The 18,251-nt window shown below is 37.0% G+C and overlaps 1 protein-coding gene across 1 annotated transcript in view; it reads left to right on the forward strand.

Moving 5' to 3' along the window:
• The window catches only part of LOC141729061 (cytosolic beta-glucosidase-like), a 31,095-nt gene extending 13,139 nt beyond the window's left edge, over positions 1–17,956 (forward strand). The window contains exons 2-4 of the mRNA XM_074540457.1: positions 8,440–8,512; positions 12,633–12,860; positions 17,811–17,956. Coding sequence (XP_074396558.1) covers positions 8,440–8,512; positions 12,633–12,860; positions 17,811–17,956 — 447 coding nt within the window. The remainder of the gene's footprint in view (positions 1–8,439; positions 8,513–12,632; positions 12,861–17,810) is intronic.
• Positions 17,957–18,251: the final 295 nt, after the last annotated feature.

Raw genomic sequence — 18,251 nt, forward strand, 5'->3', positions numbered from 1 at the left:
ACAGTTGAAAACTGAGATTTAGAAACAAGATATCATGTCAGAATGCAGCATTGTGGTATATTTTTCAAAAATATCCAGGATGCCAAGAAGAATGAAAAAAAAAAAAAAACTGAGGTATTTTTGGGTTCAGCACAGGATAACCAATATGTGCTGCTTAAGACACTCCTCTGGTTATTGAGAAATGCATATTCTAACCTGTCTCAGGTGAAACAAGAACTGGACCCTTGCAAAAAAATTCCTGTAAGGCATCTAATAACCATTGCATCTTTCTTCATTGTTTCAGACCACAAGTCTGGCTGCCTTTTTCTTTTCAGTCTCAATTTTATATGAGATATAAAATTGGTATAGGTATGGATCAGGGGCATATAAAGCATGAAATTTCTGCTGAAAGGAAACAAGATAGCTTTAGCACTCTAGGCACTGACTGAGGAGTGAATAAAAATTGGGATACCAATGACACATTCTTGTCAGCTTACCTCTCTTGCCATCTATTAAGCTTCCATAAATTTGGACCCAGTGTAAGCCTTGGAGAAGAAATACACATTATATAAGCTCAGTGGAGAACTTGTTAATGTTTGGTTGTGTAATCTGCCAAAGGTTCTGTCTGCTTTGAGAATGCTTCAGCCCCCATCATCTTTTCATTAACTGGATTGGACTGCTCCTACAGAGCTGGAGCAGGCTCCATGCTAGAATTTGGAGGCCCAACAAAAGTTCCCGTCATTCTCCTGCTACTGCCAAAGGCTGGGTTTAAAAAAAATCCAAAAGACAAACCAAAACAAAATTGAGGCTAAGATCATGAATAGAGGCCAGAAAGAGAGTATAAAGTAATTGGTAATCAGTAGAGCGCAGTCTGCTGGAGAGCTTGGAACTCAACATAAAGTTACTCACTCTTTGGCAAGGAAACAAATAACTGCAACCAACAGCAAGGTCCACATCAGAGACAACAGCTTTCTATTGCTACAACTTCTTGCCTTGGCTCAGACTGAGAGGAGAGTGATGTGGGTAGTAGCACCACCATTGGACAGATTTTAAATACATTTAATAAGCTGCTATATGTATTCTTCTAAATAGTGGTTATTCACAATATCTGCTTTTCAAAAGCTAGAAAATAAAAGGTTGCCTTTGTTCCCCCGCCCCAATCTATGCCATAGATCATGATGTAGTCTTTTAATTACCTAAACACAATTTTTTTCTACATATCTCCATGGGAATGTGAGGAACCAGAACCATTTCTAAAAGCTCAGTATGGATGTGTGCCAAATATCCACATCCTCAGAGCTCTCTAACTGTTGTCTCCAATGGCATATTGATCACTCAGCAGCCAAAAACTTTCATACAACAACCATTACTTGTTCTATTCACCAGTTTAGTCTGAAGGGCAATTAAGAGAGAATCAAAGGAGCTTGATCTAAAAATAAACTTGCTTACCCATAAGCTCCACTCTTTTTTTTTTTTCTGAATTTAAAATGCTGGAGTATTTTGTCAGAAGGGGAAAAACGTGTTTGATTTCATCTACACTATGTCATAGTTCAGTTTACTCTGTGCCAGGGTAAAGTATGGGGAACACATAAAGAGCTTAAATTGAATGAGACACTGTATTTATCCATGTGATTTCTCTATTAAGGAAACAACTTTTGTGATAGTAAAAAAGTCAGTGTTGCCTCATGATACCTATTGTATCTTTTAATATATTTTTAAATTTATGTGTTGAAATCAAGAAATAGAAAGCTATGTTAAACACTTGTGTTGATTTTTTTCTTTTTTCATTTTATTCTGTTAGATTAGCTTCAGAGTCAGGTACATATTTTGTGGTATTTCCAGAATAACATAGTCCTGAGATATCACTGCACATCTGTAATACTGTTTGGAAGTCTATATATATGTGTGTGTGTATGTATGCATAAAACTCAAGTTGTTTGAAAAATAACCCATGTTTACTGAATTTCAAATAGGTATTTGAATTAATTCGTCAAATTAAAGTACTGTTGTACATCTCCTTTTCCAGGTGCAAGCAATAGTGCTCACTACTATTTTGCAGGATGAAAAGGAGTACAATGGATAGTATTTCTTGCAAAAGGAAAAAATATTTACAGGATAATGGGGTAGCACAAATCTTTTGGAAAGTAATATCAACTACTGTCTCTCATAGTGTGCTGCCATTTAATAGTAGATGGTTCTATATTGCTGATACAGGGAAGTGAATTTTATGTAAATGCACTAATATAATGGCATTTCTTAATCCTGACTGGTGGAAGAAGCTTTTCAAGCATATTTGCTAAAGTCATAGTCAATGTCATTAGTCATAGTCAGTGACTTGAGAAACAGAATTTCTGGAAGAAAAAGAAAATGAAAGACACAGTTTCAGTGCTGTATAAACTAGTTGCACTCTTTCAAGCTAATTCTGAAAACAAATAGTAGGACTCAGCAGGACTTTATGCCTATTATAAATGTTGAAATAATTTTGTTTTGTCAATATATCCCCAATATAAAATTGGTCTGGGTAGAATCTTTTCCTGGTTTATTCTATGATGGTGTTAAAATAACTAAAAAGTATTTAAAAAACCAAAAAACAAATTAAAAAAAAAACCCACCACAACCCAAACCTTGAAAGGAAAAATAAAATGCAGTAAAAATTGTTAAGAAATTTTAGGTTATTAGTGCTTTGGTGAGAAAACCTGCATATAATGAAAAAAAAAAAAAGGTGTTTTTTGTGATAATTCAGTTTTAAAAACAGGTTTATCTGATGGTGTTGATTTTTGCTTTTTTGTGGTCTCATGGATGTTGCTTGAAGCATTTCCCTTAGTACCAGCATGTGTAATGTCTCCTTCAAGTATGTTCTCTGGTGCCTGGTACCTGCACCAGCTTTTCAGGCTTTCCACCATGTTGCAGCACTGATATTTATCCAGCCATGTACTCTCACCAGCCATGTATTCTGCAGTGTCAATTTTCTTTCAACTTTGTTTGGCTCTGGTTAGTGATCTCCACAGATATTGTGCCTGTAAGTATTCAAACATCTCAGCAATGTTTTCACCCCCTGCCATGTGATGTGATGTCAGCACACGTCCTGTTGATGGCATGTGGGGTCAGAAAAAATTAAAAACATTCCTGTGCTAGGAAATATGTAAGCTGTGAATGTTAGAATGGGAGAATAATAATATAGACATCATGTATAAAATCTTTCAGCAATAAAAAACAAGTAATATGACAAGTTTCTAAGGGTGAATATGATTTACCTGGTAAGAAGGGAGACATTTCAGAAACAGCAAAATGAAAACATTTTCAAATCAACTAAATTTGACTTGTTTTAGGGACTTAAATTATGTTCCAGAGGATACGTTACTGGGATTTCAGAGTGTACCAAGTGTAAAAAATGAGGCTTACTGATTTTAAAGCAGAACTAAGTATGTCCAGTGAAGATGCTATGTACATGATTTCAAAGATTTAGCTGTGTAGCAAAATAGCCTACAGATTCATGGTATAAACAGGGAAATTGTGCCGTTTTCAAACGTGTAAGACTTTGCCTTCTATTTTAAAAATGTTATCAAGTTTAGCTAAAATAATTCAGATGTCTCTTTATAACCAGTTGCAGCCAAACTGATAAGTTGCAGCAGATATTTTCCTGGCAAGATCATTTTAAGCATGTTTGTAGGTAGCCAGTAGGTAGCTCTGCAAACATCTTGAAACTCTCAGTTTCTGGAAAATTTAAACAGCTCTCCCTGGAACACCAGTGTAAAGGGTGCTGTCTCAGAGTGCATTCAACAAGGGACCTGAGGGCCTGCCTATACTTCTGGATATTTTTTGTGTTGTTTTTCATATATTTATCTCTTCCCCTTTTTTTATCCTGATATTTTTTGCATGATGGCTCATTGTTTTTAAGGTCGTTCACCTAAAAGATGAGTGATCCAGAAGTATGGAACAGCAGGGCTTGCCAAGATATAAATGAATAGAGCATGGCTTTACATGAAAGGGCTTTTGCCAGGTTTTCTACTGAGGTGTGCAAATTTAAAGCTGTGGATCAACGCCCTGCTCTGCGCACCCGGTGTTGTGTCACAATGCAGTGACAGTGACAAACTCCTGGGCAGACAAGACCACTTTAAAATACTGCATGGAGGCACTCAGCAATAAAGAACAATTGCCTTCAACATCCAAGAACTATCAAGGACTTCTGAAGACTGATGACCAATATGGAATATCACTTTACAAACTTACTATACATCCTAATGCTGTTGCCGTGCTGAATTGCTGAGACTTTCTGATTCAGGGAGTGATGTAACACTAGTTTGGCCCTCCACTATAGTTTGTGTAGAGTTATTCCTGGCAAGATTAATTTGTGTGAGCTCCCCAAATGCAGCTAACTTGCTCACAACTAGCTTTAGGTCTCCAAGATATTGTACCCATATATCTGGTATTGGAAAGCTCATAGCAGCTGGCAATCCATTGGCAGTTTCCTCAGGAATATAAAAAAATTCAAGCTGCATGATTCAATTACCAGAAGCAGTGGGAGAATATTTTATTTCTTCAGTCTTGGGCTTTTTTATGTTTTTTTAGCCAGTGGCTCATTCACTTTATGAAGGACAGCAATGTTATATGAATGGCTTACTTTTAAGTTTTTTTCCAGGAAAAGGTTCCATAGCTGTAAAATCACTAACCCTCTGACTGCTGTACACAGAAGAGAACTGATGGTTGTAGAGCTGCTTTAAGATGAGTCATTATTTGTTTACTTATTCTTTACTGGTTTTGCCCAAATTTCACGGTTTATATCTACTGCTCAGTTGCAGATTCTTGCCTAGTTTTCCTGATGTTCTTAATTTTAAATCTCTTCCAGCATTACAGCTCTCCAGATTTTTACCTGTTACCATCTGTTGATTTTTTACCAAAATATTATTTATCTGTTTTCTAAATGGAATCTCATTGCAATATTCTGCTGGTGTTTCTAATCTTCCCAAGAACCCTTGAATTATTTCTCTATTTTCAGTAGTGTGCTCAGCTCCTCCTAGTTTAATAGATCTGCAGATTTCATTAATGTACCATTTACTCCCTCTTCCAGCTCATTATTGAAGCTATTAAATGTGATCAGAAGTAATGCTAATCTTTGTGTACTGCACTAAATGCCTCCCTTCAAAGTTATTGTTTATCATTACCCTTCATTGTTTGTCATCATCCTTCATTTCAGTCAACATGATAGTTCATTTCCAATTTGATTTAAGTTTGGGAACAGAATTTTGACACATTGGTGATGGGAGAAGAAAGGCTAATCAACAATCCAGGAGAGGCTTCTAATTAAGGCTGAATTTAAAGAATCAAAGTTATGAGTTCTCTACTGCAGCCACAGTGCACGACAGTATGATGCCTCCATAACTTAATTGAGAGCATCTTGCTAAAGCCCAGTGCTAAAATATCTTAAAGAATACAGTATATGGTGAAAAGTCAGACATATGACAGTATATCTTCTGCTCTCTATTCATTAATTTTGTATTACTGTTTAAAAAGCAAGATTGTCTGGCAGACTTCAAAGTGTTGTAGTAAATTTTTTTCTCAATAGCTGCTCTGTTATGTTGCCAGAGAGAGAAGCTAAATTTATGAGTAGCAATTACAAAGAGAACCCACAGAAGATATGAACTTCTGTCTTTGGCTGTTTCAGAGACAGAGTCTTGCTTCCAAAGAAGGTATAGTTTTCTACTGGTCCATGCATGGTGTAAAATTTCAGGACCAAGATTTTAATTTTCACCATCCCTTCAAAATTTAATTTTGAAACTCCATAGTAAATACTATTAATAATAGGAATAGGATATTTATAATAGGAAACATCAATTCAGTCAGGAAAATCTCCTTTTGACAAGATACAATTCTTCTAATAATAATTAACCCCACATACTTGAAGTCCAACACCAAAATCTATTCTTCTTTCACCTTGATAAAACAACTCACATTTTGTAAAGTTAGTAGCTAACCTGTATTATCAGGGCTGATTACTCCTGTTTTTAATTGATTTGACAAAGATGTCTTTGTCCAAATACATTTGAATGCTGTTTGTTTTTTCTTATGCATACTTGCCTTGAGCTCATTTGGTTACATTTGTGCCAGTGCAAATGTGAAGGCCTTAAATATAGTCTGGAAAAAACTGCCTCCAGATAGAGTTTGAGTTCTCTTTACATTTTGTATAGGTATATGGATTGAAAAAAAGCATGGGACAGTGGAATACTGAAATTCACACTGAGGCCAGGTTATTTGTTAGATGTAGGGAAAATTATCAGAGTAAGAAGGTGAGGGCATCTTAGAAGCCATGCCGAGGGTCTAAGGAAGATGTAATTTCAAGCCACACCACTGCAGTAAGGAGTGGCTTATGAATCCAGAAACACAACCAGAAGTGGCATCACAAATGTAGAATCTGGGTTGCCAGAAATGTTTCATCTTAGCTGCTATCAGTGCAGCTTCTCTGAATTTTGGAAGTCCTGCATCTTTCAGAATCTGCCTACTTCCCTGACATAAGCTGGTATCTCGTTACTGTGAATCTGTCTTAACCTCTGAGGCAAATTTTGTTCACTCTCCCCTAGACTGCTTATGGAATATTTTTCTCCTACTCAATCTCTCTCAAAACCCATCTCTGTTGATTCCTGATAGGGAATCAGCAGTGACACTTTTTGCCTTGTTTTTATGCTTAAGCATTTTTAGAAAACTTTTTATTGGATTTTTATTGTTAATATATCCTGTCTGCCCCTTTCCCCCTATTATTGAGTTACATTTTTATTATATCTCCTGTGAAATTGAATTGTGTTATTCTCAGGGAAAAATTTAAAGTTACTTACATTTTCAAAGGTGCCTACCAGTAACATTTAATGATGTAAAAAGCATTATTACTCTAGTCCATTAATAGTTATTAATCATAATTTAAGGTGGCCCTGGTGAGTTTTACTGTTAACTGTCCTTATCTTGCAGATGAAAGCCTGAATATGCAGCATCAACAAGAGAACATTGACTAGTTCATTTTATCAGGTTTTGATCACCTGTATAATACACATGAAGGATATGCATGTTTGCCTAGACTATGTGTCAGCATGTGTTTTGGAAACAAATTAGTATGTTGTGCCTCATTTCCCCTTTGTTCCTTTGTATTCAAGGGGCTTTTACCTTTCCTATGAAAGACACTTGAGGAAATATATGCCTGCTGTGAAAGCCCAAATTATTTTGCATTGCATCTGCACTGTCTGGTTCTGCAATATTCGTTTTGGAATTAAATCAGCTTCCCTGTGTCTCTACAAAGGAATTTATTTTTTTCTAAGAAGTTGATTCTTTTATTGTGTGCATTCTTGGCAGAAGTGTGTGCATTGACTATCTTAGTAGCTTTCCTATGATAGTAAGGTTTCTTATTTTCATTATCAGAGAAAATGTCAGTTACCTGTGTAATGCTTTGCAGAAGTAGGTCCTCACCCAGAAAGACCTGAGAGTCAAGAGAGTTAAGTGGAGTAAAGAAGAAGAATAGAAGTGATATATTACATCAGTCCAATATGTGCCAATACTGACCTTGGCAAAAGCAGTGTGCATGTAGTGTTACAATAAATGAGGGAAAAGCACCAGTAAGTTAAAAAAAAAAAAAAAATTGCAGTAGTGCCATCTAGTGTGCCAGGTGTTGCAGTTTCCTGGAGAGGGACAGTAAACTACTTTCAACCATCCCACTTGTTACCTGACTCTCCTCCTGCTGCTGCTCCCTTTTCAGTCTGCTGACAGGAGAGCAGTAACAGCCTTGACAGAAGGTAGAGGAAGAGACCTGAGGGCTGTTTTGCAGATGCTGATTCCTGCACACATGCCATAAGGTTGTCATTGCTGCTCTAAAAAAATGAGCATCCACGGGGTTTTAAAGAAGGAGAAAGATAGCTGTTCTTTCTGTACTCCCATACAAATCTTGCTTGTCTACTCATTGGTTTCCACTGCAAAACATGTAATGGCTAAAATATCCTTTTTCAGCTACTGCAGGCACATTTTCTTGGTGTTGGAAGAGAAAAAAAAAAAAAAGATGCGAGTAAAGAAGAGGGATGCTGGTTTTTGACACTTACTGGTGGAAATTATTTTTTGCCTGGTGGCTAAAGGACTTATATTGAATGGAGGGTCCACAAAGTATGGGGAGGTGAGAGGCAAGTGAAGGGAAAGAGGGATCTGTTTTGCATATTAATTCTTTGCATTAGGAGGAGCCCTTTTACCGTGACCACCCTAGTCTTTTCCACTGCTGCCTTTTCCACTTTTTCTGATAGCTGAACCTCTCCACTTTAATCCCAAGATATGCAAAGTGCATGTCTTACCCCTCAGTGTGTGAAGCTGCACAGGGTTTATTTTTGTCTTCCATATAGAATCTGCTTGTAACAAGTGGAAGAGTGATCAAGCCAGGGAATGTTGTCTGCAACTCCACAGCACACATAATGCTGTGTATTCACCTGTCCTCTGCAGACAGTGCTGGAGAATATTGCTTTTCCAGTTGAATTTGCTTGGGGTGCAGCTACAGCAGCATATCAAATTGAAGGTATCAAATTTTAGCTATCAAAGTGTTAAAGAAGTTTTAAGTGAACAAAAAGTCTGGACCCAGGAAAGAGAGTGTTTGATCTTTGCCTTGTAATGTAGACACTAGTTCTGATGCAAATCCATTTAGCACTTCGGTTTAAACACTTCTGACTTGAGGAGTAAGAAGAAGGTAGAAGGTGTTTCAAATCTCAGAAATGGCTAGGTAATGGAAATGGAGCTAGTTATTGGGGGGAGAGGGGTGAGGAGAGGAGGAAGCAGCCATGAGTAATCTTTTTCATCTACTTATATTGTTTCTGTAGAGCAAATTCAAGTAGATCGCTCTTGGCTATTTTGAAACTGGCTGGGAGAACTGCCTCATCAGACATCAGTACTCATAGGAAGACTTCAGTTAGAAATTCTTCTCCAAAGATTATGAAAAACAATGAACTGAGAGGTTAACAGTTGGACTTGTGGGGGCTGTCCCCCAGGGACATGTGTCATGATCCCAGCTGAATAGAGAGACTGATGAAGGGATTTGCCCAGCACAATATGAAAATATGTTGCAGATTAGGAAATGTAAACACATAAACGCAGAGACACCTGCAGCTATAACCCCTCCAAACTTTATCCTTTCATAAATCTGTCTTTATAAACCTTCAAAATACATACAGACCTGATTTTCTCATATTATACCCTGCAGCATACAGACACTTAACTACCATTGATTTCAGTACCTAAATGGGAGTTGTAGATCCTAAATTGTCTTTGAGGATGTAGCCTTTAGTTCTTGGTTATTGCTGAAATTGAGAGTACTTGCCCATGCTCAGTACCTTTTAACGAGCTCAGTTCACTTCACCTAATAGACTGCACAGCTCGCAGTTCCCAGGGAATCAATATTCTGGGCCAGATCCTAACTCGAGTCCTGCAATGCACATAGCTCTTCTAACTAATTTTTAAAATGTGAATTGTGTGTGCATTATAATTTCCTGTCTTTTGAGTGGCTAGATGTGCAACATTAATGTTCTCTTAATGTATTTTTAATGAACTTTCTTAAGGCTTCTGAGTGGGGAAAACATAAAAAAAAAATCTATAATATGGTCTAGACACTACTCAAATGACCCTTTTCCTGCAGAAGTAAGAAACTCAACAGGGAATTCCTTCTCCTGAAAGCTTCAGAGGCTGTGCAGCTTCCGACTTAGGGGCAGAATGATTGAAGCAATAGTTCTTGTGGAGTCCAAACTCAGTTGCTGTGCATATCACAAGATACACAGTGGAGAGGCACGAGCTGACAGGCTACTTTATTTTTTTACTGTCAGCTATGTATTTATGCACAGCCCAACCTTCTCCACTCTGTATATTTCAAAGCGCTAAAAAATCATACCAATTGTACTCTGCATGCTCAAAGTGCAGATTTCAAAGGTTCATGACTCAGTCAAATCAAAATCAATTTGCACCAGAACATTCAAAAGCACTTCTTCTTACTGAGGGCCATTTCTATGCTAAATTCTAACTCTCTGCTTGATTTTTTTCTTGGGGAAAAGTTGCAAAAAAATTCTTATAATGGTAAAGGTGGTTTTCTTCACTTCTTTCATATGCCAAATAATGGAACTGCATTAATTCAAACAAAATTACATTTTTTGGTCAGAGACCAGGTCAAGAAATTTTCACTCCCAAAGGTTAAAGGACAGCTGAATTAGAGGAAAAGTGTACTTGGAAAAGTATGTGAAAACTTATATACTCTTATCAGTAATATTCATGCATTAGGAGCTTCACAAGTTGGAAAAGCACTGCATTTCTTTCTGTTGTAATAATTTCAGAGTATGGGAAACATGTATCATAATAATTTAGATTATTCATTTGATGGCATGCCATGTGCTGATTTGGTATCCAATTCACACATTTTGAGTGTAAAATCAGTTCCTCATCACTGTTCTTTCCTGGCCCCAAAGCTCACTAAAGCTCCAGTTATGCCTATGCTATGGAGAGCTGTGTGACAGGGAAGTTTCTGTGCAAGATCAGAGGTGCAAGCTTGGCTCATTGAATCAGAGCAGAGCTCTGCAGACTAATTGTGGCTCAGCAGGATGTGCTGTGTATCTAGAGCTTTCTGTTGCCTCGGCTGGATTCCTTCCTACGCTCCATCAGGTGGCTCAGACACATGATGCTGTACAGAGAAGTCTCTGAACAGTGTCAGGAATGTTTGAAAGTGGATCTGTTTGCTCCAGCCCCATCAGGGCTTTGCAGTGGCTGATGATCCCTGGAGTAGTGCTGTTAGTCTCTGCTAAAAATCAAATGCTTCTCCTCCTCACTCCCACTGCCTCTGCTGGAGGAAGGCAGACAAAAAAGAGGGATCATTCGGCCTCTGCTCTAGATGACGATTCTTAACCAAAGGTGTGTTATCTGCCTGTTATGGCAGGTTTTTCTTCCCTTCGTTCCAGCCCTACTGAAAAAAGAGCACTATCAAATCAATATGGTGCAGGAAGCCTACTCTTAAAGGCTTCAAAACTGTAGGTACCATCAAAGAATTACTGTTATTTGTTATTTCCTGCACTTCTCTCAGATGACTATTTATTTCAGCAGTCATGTTTGAAATTTGAAGCAGGATATAGAAAACTTGTAGTGTTGTGTTTTTCTGAGGAGCATACAGACAGAGCATCAAGTCTATCATAAAATCTGAGATTAAGAAAAACTCAAACTGGCTGGATCTAAAATTTGACCTACTTTGAAGGTTGTCCCATGTAAAATTTAATTTACTGACCAACCAAATGTAGATGTATGGGTGTTCGTGTGCTGCAATAAAATTCTGTAAAGACCATGAAATGTGACAATGATCTCTGAAAAGCTAGGTTATAGAAGTGATATTACAAATTTTAGTAATGCTTTAAATTAAGTGTCTTCAATATGCTTAACCTTGCATTAAACTTAGATTTAATAAGACAGATGTATATTAAGTACTGAATATACTTAAGGGAGCAATCTTGCATTGGCAGGAGATGGACTCAATGACCTCCTAATAGTTCTTCTCCATCTCTAATTTCTATGCTACTAATTGATTATTAAAACACTTTTATTGAGGATTGATATGTAGCTATTATATAGTTATTAATCTTATAACCCAACTGATATTTAATTTATACATAATTTTAACACACAATGTCATTTTAGTTTTTAAAGAATAACCCTGGAACAGTGCATTCACCGGGACTCTGAAAAATCTCGGTGGTAAATGAGGTTGGCCATTTTGAGGTTAATTGCAATTTAATGATTAAATCACACTTTACAGGGGTTTACAGTGGAAAGTAAGTTTACAGATCTCTCCACAAAAAAAAATAGTAATGTTTGCCTCAGCTATAGCATGGCTCAGGAAAGACAAAAAAACTTCTAATGAAGAGAGGTGCATTTATTCAAATTAAATATTATATGTTGTTCGATCTCAGACAACAGCTAAACTTTGAATATTTTAATGGTAATCCGTGTATCTCAATTTTAGAATTGTGAAGAAATATCCTAAAACTCTGAAAGTTTGGGAAAATGTTGTAGTGCTTTTGAACATTCAAAATTAATTTCTGTGAATGTCTGGCTAAACAAAAAGCTGAAGTTTTTTAGAGCTGTGTTATTAATTCAGCTTGTATGTGCCTAGGGGCATGGCTCATAATGGCATTCCTTTCTTTTTAACAAACTGTCAAGATTTTCAAAGGACATCCTGAAAGCCATAAGTGCCTATTTGTTGGATGTATTTCTCATACCCTAAAGGCTTTCTTTGATATGGACTGATCTTTTACATTTATGGATGGAAGTTGCATTAGAAAATGCCCTTTGTGAAAACCTGTAATATCTCAAGAGTGGCAAACATCTGATTTTTGGCTAAGGAAGTATGAAGAGTGTTAGAAGTCTGATTTTTTTTTTTTTTAACATGATTTTCAAATAATTAGCAGCAAGTAAAAATATGAATAATTGCAAAACCTAATGCAAATGTATATTAATGCTTGAAAATTCCTAGTAAATTTAAATAATATAAGGAGTAGGTAGATAATGCTTCTCAATTTGCCCATGGGATTTGCACCTACTTTGTGATAAATTATTTACTTGCAACATATGTCCTTTGATGTCAAAAGTGTAATGACCAAGTTTTGTTTTTCAAGCAGAAGGCTGGAATGCAGATGGAAAGGGCCCTAATGTCTGGGACATATTCACTCATCAGGGAGGAGATCGAGTTTTCAAGAACCAGACTGGTGATGTAGCTTGTGGCAGCTACACTCTGTGGGAGGAAGATTTGAAATGTATCAAACAGCTTGGATTGACTCATTATTGCTTTTCTCTTTCCTGGTCACGTCTGTTACCTGATGGGACGACAGGTTTCATCAACCAGAAAGGCAATTGTTTCTTAAAAATAGAAGGTTGCAGCTTTAATTCAAGGTTATTGCTGCAGTCTGGCATAATTAATCCAGTATGCTATTCTGCAGTGTAGCTTTGAAATTGCAACTTTTTTTCAGAGTAATTATAGGATGATTTTTTATAGGTTTGCAACAACTTACTAATTAATATTCTAGATCCCCTCGGATAGCAAAAATCTTTTGGGATAGGATTATTATTATGTTTCCTATGTATCTTTTTGCTTACTCCAGTTTTTTTAATTGTAACTCTAAATCATTTTGCTTCATCAGAATGTTTATACTTACTGGGATCCTAGCCATGAGAATATTTTTGGATGGCTTACAATAGACAAGTTATCTCATTTGGCAAGTGCATTTAGATAGCTTATCACTATACTCCAATGTGCTGAACTTCACATTGACTATTTTGCATTAAGGGACATACTTTTCCCAGACATTTTTCTTTAGCATATTAGAGAGGATTCTTCAGACTGATAGGAAGTATGTTTAATTCTCTGGCAAACAGAAGCTCTGAAATGATGAGTTTTCACAGTCTCAGCAGGCAGTGTGTAAAGGGATACAGCATATAAATAAACTGGTCAGATTTCTAGGAGTCAGATATAAAATTTGTTCTACTTCTGATTAATTTATTTTAATTCCATTGGTGTGGACTGGGGGAGAGCTTAAGGTCACTCACTAGGAAAAGAAAGGAAAGGGCAGTTGTGCCTGCAAAACAGAAGGAATGGAAAAAAGAAGAAATAAAGAGCATTGTGAAGAATAAAAGCAACTGAAGCTGAACCAGAAACAATGGGAGAATCAAAGAAGCTGGCTGAGATTTCTTGTATGCTGGGAGGATAATATCCCATAGAGAAAGAAAGTAAAGTATATTGGAATGAACTTCTGAATCTCAATTCTGCCTCCTACTCTTCTGCATCTCGGTTCAACCAAGAAGATGTATATCTTTATACTTCTAGGCAGTATTTGCCTTGGCAATTCCTTTCTTCTGGTTTGGAGACTGCAAAGATGGAAGGCTACAAAGGATTGAACTTCTTGGAAAATACTCTTCAGGTTATCCTTATCTGTACTAGGGTGGTACCAGCAGAAGCAATCTTTTTCTGCAGAATTTTGGTCATGTAGAGCTTGGCTGTTCAGTAGACAGCAGCCTGTCCTCTGCATCCTGCAGACCAAGGTTTTCACCAGAGAGTGGAGGATCCTTTGTTTCAAGATTTCAGAAAAGAGGGGCTGGTAAATCTGCTGTAAACAGACCAAATCAGCCATTTTTCCCTGCAGAGCATGCCAGATACATGTGACAGTATCCCAGAGAGGCTTGAACTGAAGCTTTTTCTTTGCCACCAAAATTTACAATACATGGCCCACTTTCACTGGCACGGCTTGTCTTTCCCTCAGAATGCTTTTTGTGGTGTGTTGAATTTAAATTTGGCTGAGTAGTTGTGGTTTCTTTCCTGTACTGATATTCCTTCAGCTAGGGCTGCAGGCACTGTAAAACCTCAGCAAGCTGCCTACTGAATGGGCTTTGTTATTTAGTTGTCAGAGTGGAGATACCAAGCAGGCATTCTGAATGCACTTGGTAAGGAAAGCTAACATTTTGACAAAACTCAGCTGTAATTTCAGAAAATGTTCACTTGATCCCCAGTATAAGCAGTTGCCTGATTAATATTATGAACTTTACATTTAACGAAAGGGCATTGGCAGAACTCCAAGTAGGCCAACTTTCATTAGGCAGGAGTTCACTTCTCCTGTGCAGTGATCTGTTGAAGCAATTGTAACTGCATAGCATGGAAAGGCCATCATCTTCTATATAAACATTTTTGCAAAGAGCATGTGAAGAATTAGAAAGCTTAAAGCAATGTCCTTTTAAATAAAATCATTCACACCAACTGATTCACTACCAATTTCACACCTAAGATGTAGGACAGTTGAAAACCTTTAAAACCATTCTGTTTCTGACTTGGTAGAAGTAGGGTCTTTTAAAGCAGGGATGTTGTAGCTGTATTGTTCCTAAGATGTGTCAGGCTTTAGCTTAAAGCTTACACCAAGTTTTTAAAGTATTTTTGTACAATTATTTTTACCCTAGAAGGTGATCTGAGAAGAAAAAGTGAGCTGCTAAACATTAGGTGTCAGTGCAGAAGACAGAAGCTGTAGGCAAGGGGATATTGAGTCTGAGAATTTGATGTTGTGCCTCACTTCAGCATGAAGCTAGGGAATCAGAATGGGGAGAGAAGATGATAAAAGGAGAAAAGGATAATCCTTCACTTTCTACTGACAAACTGCTCCTTAATATCTGTAACCCCAAAATTTTGGGTTTCCTCCACAAAACCCTTATATACACACTTCCTCAGAAGAATGTTTTCTTCTGTATTTCTGCTTCTACCTGACTCACAGATACATCCAGATAAACTAATTCAACCTTCTCTGGAAGGTATGAGACAACCAGGAAATTTGAATTGACGTTCACATTTTTCAGGCACGCAGTTCTATTTCTCTTCATTTTCTAACAAAAGACATAAATCTTTTCCAATAGAGGTGTTTAATTGAGATGTAAAAAAATAAATTATAGCTGGTTGCACTTAGATGTTATAAATGGTACTGTATAATTTATAATCTGAAAGTTAGGATGAGAAATGCTAGTGTCTTCTACATAGGGATTGAATATGAGAGGACAGGATCCCGTAGCAGCAAAGGAATTCTTTTATCCCAGTTTAAGCTTATGTAGTAAACCTTGTATTCTCATCAGTAAAGAGTTAAAAAACACCCAGTCCCTCTGAAGACAAATAGAAGCCCACTCAAAAGTTGGAGAATCAAGATGTATTTGCTGCTAACTGCTATTGCAAAATGCAAGAATTTGCTTTCCAAAATTTAAGGTCTAGTATATTCCTTTCTCTTTTGCATGGCTGCATCCTCAGGCACAGGCACGTATTTCCTCTGGATTTAATGAGTTTTTCTGGTGCTGCATTCAGAAGGAAAAGCAAACTACATGTGAGATTTATTGTGAATTACTTTGTAAACAATCTTATTGAGTCTTGCTGTGCTAAGGGATGTGTATGCACCTGTTTGTTTAGAAGAAGTCACTGTCTAAATCAGGGATTCATAATTGATTGCTGCAGTAAATGTTGTCTTAAAAAAGCTATTTGGCAGGAATCCCTAAGATCAGTCATTTGAAGTTGGGTTAAGTTGAAGTCTAATACTATCCTTTTAAGAAGATAGTATGGCATTCTGTGTTGGCATTTTCAAACATCAATACTCAGTAAGATGAACCTGAAAATACCAAGGAATATATAATAGAAGTATAGAACAAATTTCCTGCTTTGGATTAAACAAAACCTCTGGTTCAGAAACTGTTAAGAATAATGATCTAAGCCATACATAACCTCCTAAGCATACCTTTTTTTAACTTTTGCAATTCAGTCTTCCTCCTCTTACTTTTTGCTGTGTTTTCTACTTCTGTAGACATTTCCCAGTTCTATGTTTCAATACAGCAAGGCCTTGGGATAGATATTTCGCAAGCATCTATGTGTTATTAAGGATATGTGGTAGTCTAAAACCCACAAAAATTTTATGAAATTTAGGTTTCTGAGGTTATTAAACACTTTGGTATATTTAGCCCAAGTCTCTGAAGCAAAGACTGCCTGATTTCTACATTCCATCAGCATGAGAGAGACCTATTCCTGTCTGGAACCTCTTAGCTTAACAAATAATAATTCAAGGCCACTGTTGGCCTTTTCCAATTACTGCAGTAAACCAGATAGTTCAAGTAAAAGAGCAAGCTAATTGATACTCTTTGAACCAGAGCTTATGATGCGTATTTCAATATCTAGTGTTTCAGAAGGTTTAAAAGCAATACAGCTGTGTTTGCATGTAAGCAAAATTAAAAATGCCTATTTGAGAGCTTAAAGTATCCTGATTTTTAAACTTACAGTGACCTCTCAGCAGTGTAAAAGTTGTCCTTTAGGAAACATATTCATGTCAGCCACTGCTAAATCTGTACAGAAGTTGAATTCCTTTTAAGCCTCTAGAAATACATCACCAGTTCTGGCCAGCTTTAACAACACATCCAGGAAATTAAAGTTGATCTCTGTCTTGGCAAGAGGGGACAAGAAAGGTTAGAAGTCATGAGCTTTTAGAGAGGTGAGCTAATTCCTTCTTGCAGTTAGAAGGACTGAGCTGTCTGCAGCAGTGGCAGTGTAAAGGGTGAGAGAGGGTTTCTCAGATAGGCTATTGTCCAGCCATTCAGGCTGGTGACTAAAGAGACCAGGGCCTCAAACTCCATCTAAAAGCTTGTAAACCCAATGAAAAGCCTTAAATATAATATACATCTAATGAGTGAAATGTTGAACTCACACCATTGCAAAATGTTGAATACGGTGACAGTGTCTCTGTCATGATGCTGGCGCAGTGATGGAGAATGGAACATTTTGGAGGAAACAGCTGATCCAGCTAACAAAGTTCAAAACATATAAGATCAGCTTAGTTATCTTGCTGAGTGTGGCACTGAAGTTTTTAAAAGACACAGTTCTCAAGGAGAAAAATGATTTCATTAGAACAAATCTACCTGGGAAGGCTCTCAAGCATCAGGCTTCTTCCAACACGCTTGTATCTTGCAATGCAGTCAGGCTGCCATTCAGGCATTTAAATGAAAGGATTATATTTTCATGTGACCAGCACCCATCAGAATTATGTTTTTCATGGGGAGTTGCTGTCCACTGATCTATTTTGAAAATTTGCATCCTCATTTCATTTTATGTGCCTGGTTGGAAGATTTTGTGTGCTGAGCATTTTTGCCAACTCTGGGGTCTTGTAACAGTAGTCAGCATGCACTTGAGAGAAAATATTTGCATCTCATAATAGAGAAAATGTGCAGTGAGGTTGCTTCAAGTGTTAAAATGTAACAAAATTATTATTAACCCTTTTTGTTTCTTTTAATATTTTCAGGAGTCAATTCTTACTGCAAAACCATTATGGACCTGGGAAATGGCATCCTGCTCCCTGTATCAGTTTGGTTTGCCTTAATCCTTAAAAAACAGGGGATCAACATCAATATTAATGTAAATTATTGCTTCATAACATTTGGAGATTGACTGATCATTACTAATGGGCCTTATATTGCTTTGATGGTTGTTTAAAAGGTATAGCCCTAGTATTGGTACCAGAGCTTACAAGGCTCAAGTTTTAATGTGTAAAAACTACTGCTAAACCCTGATGCAGTTGTGGTAACATTTCGAGAAAACATTTTGGACTTGTGTCAATAGCTCAGATTGATAGAACCTCTATGAATTCTGCAGAAGGTTTTTTAGGATCCCATCTGGATGGCATAAGATATTGTACAAGATATAAATAAACGTGTCACCTTGAGATTTGTAATTTAATTTTTTC

Source organism: Zonotrichia albicollis, chromosome 5, assembly GCF_047830755.1.
Source record: "Zonotrichia albicollis isolate bZonAlb1 chromosome 5, bZonAlb1.hap1, whole genome shotgun sequence".
Lineage (NCBI taxonomy): Eukaryota > Metazoa > Chordata > Aves > Passeriformes > Passerellidae > Zonotrichia > Zonotrichia albicollis.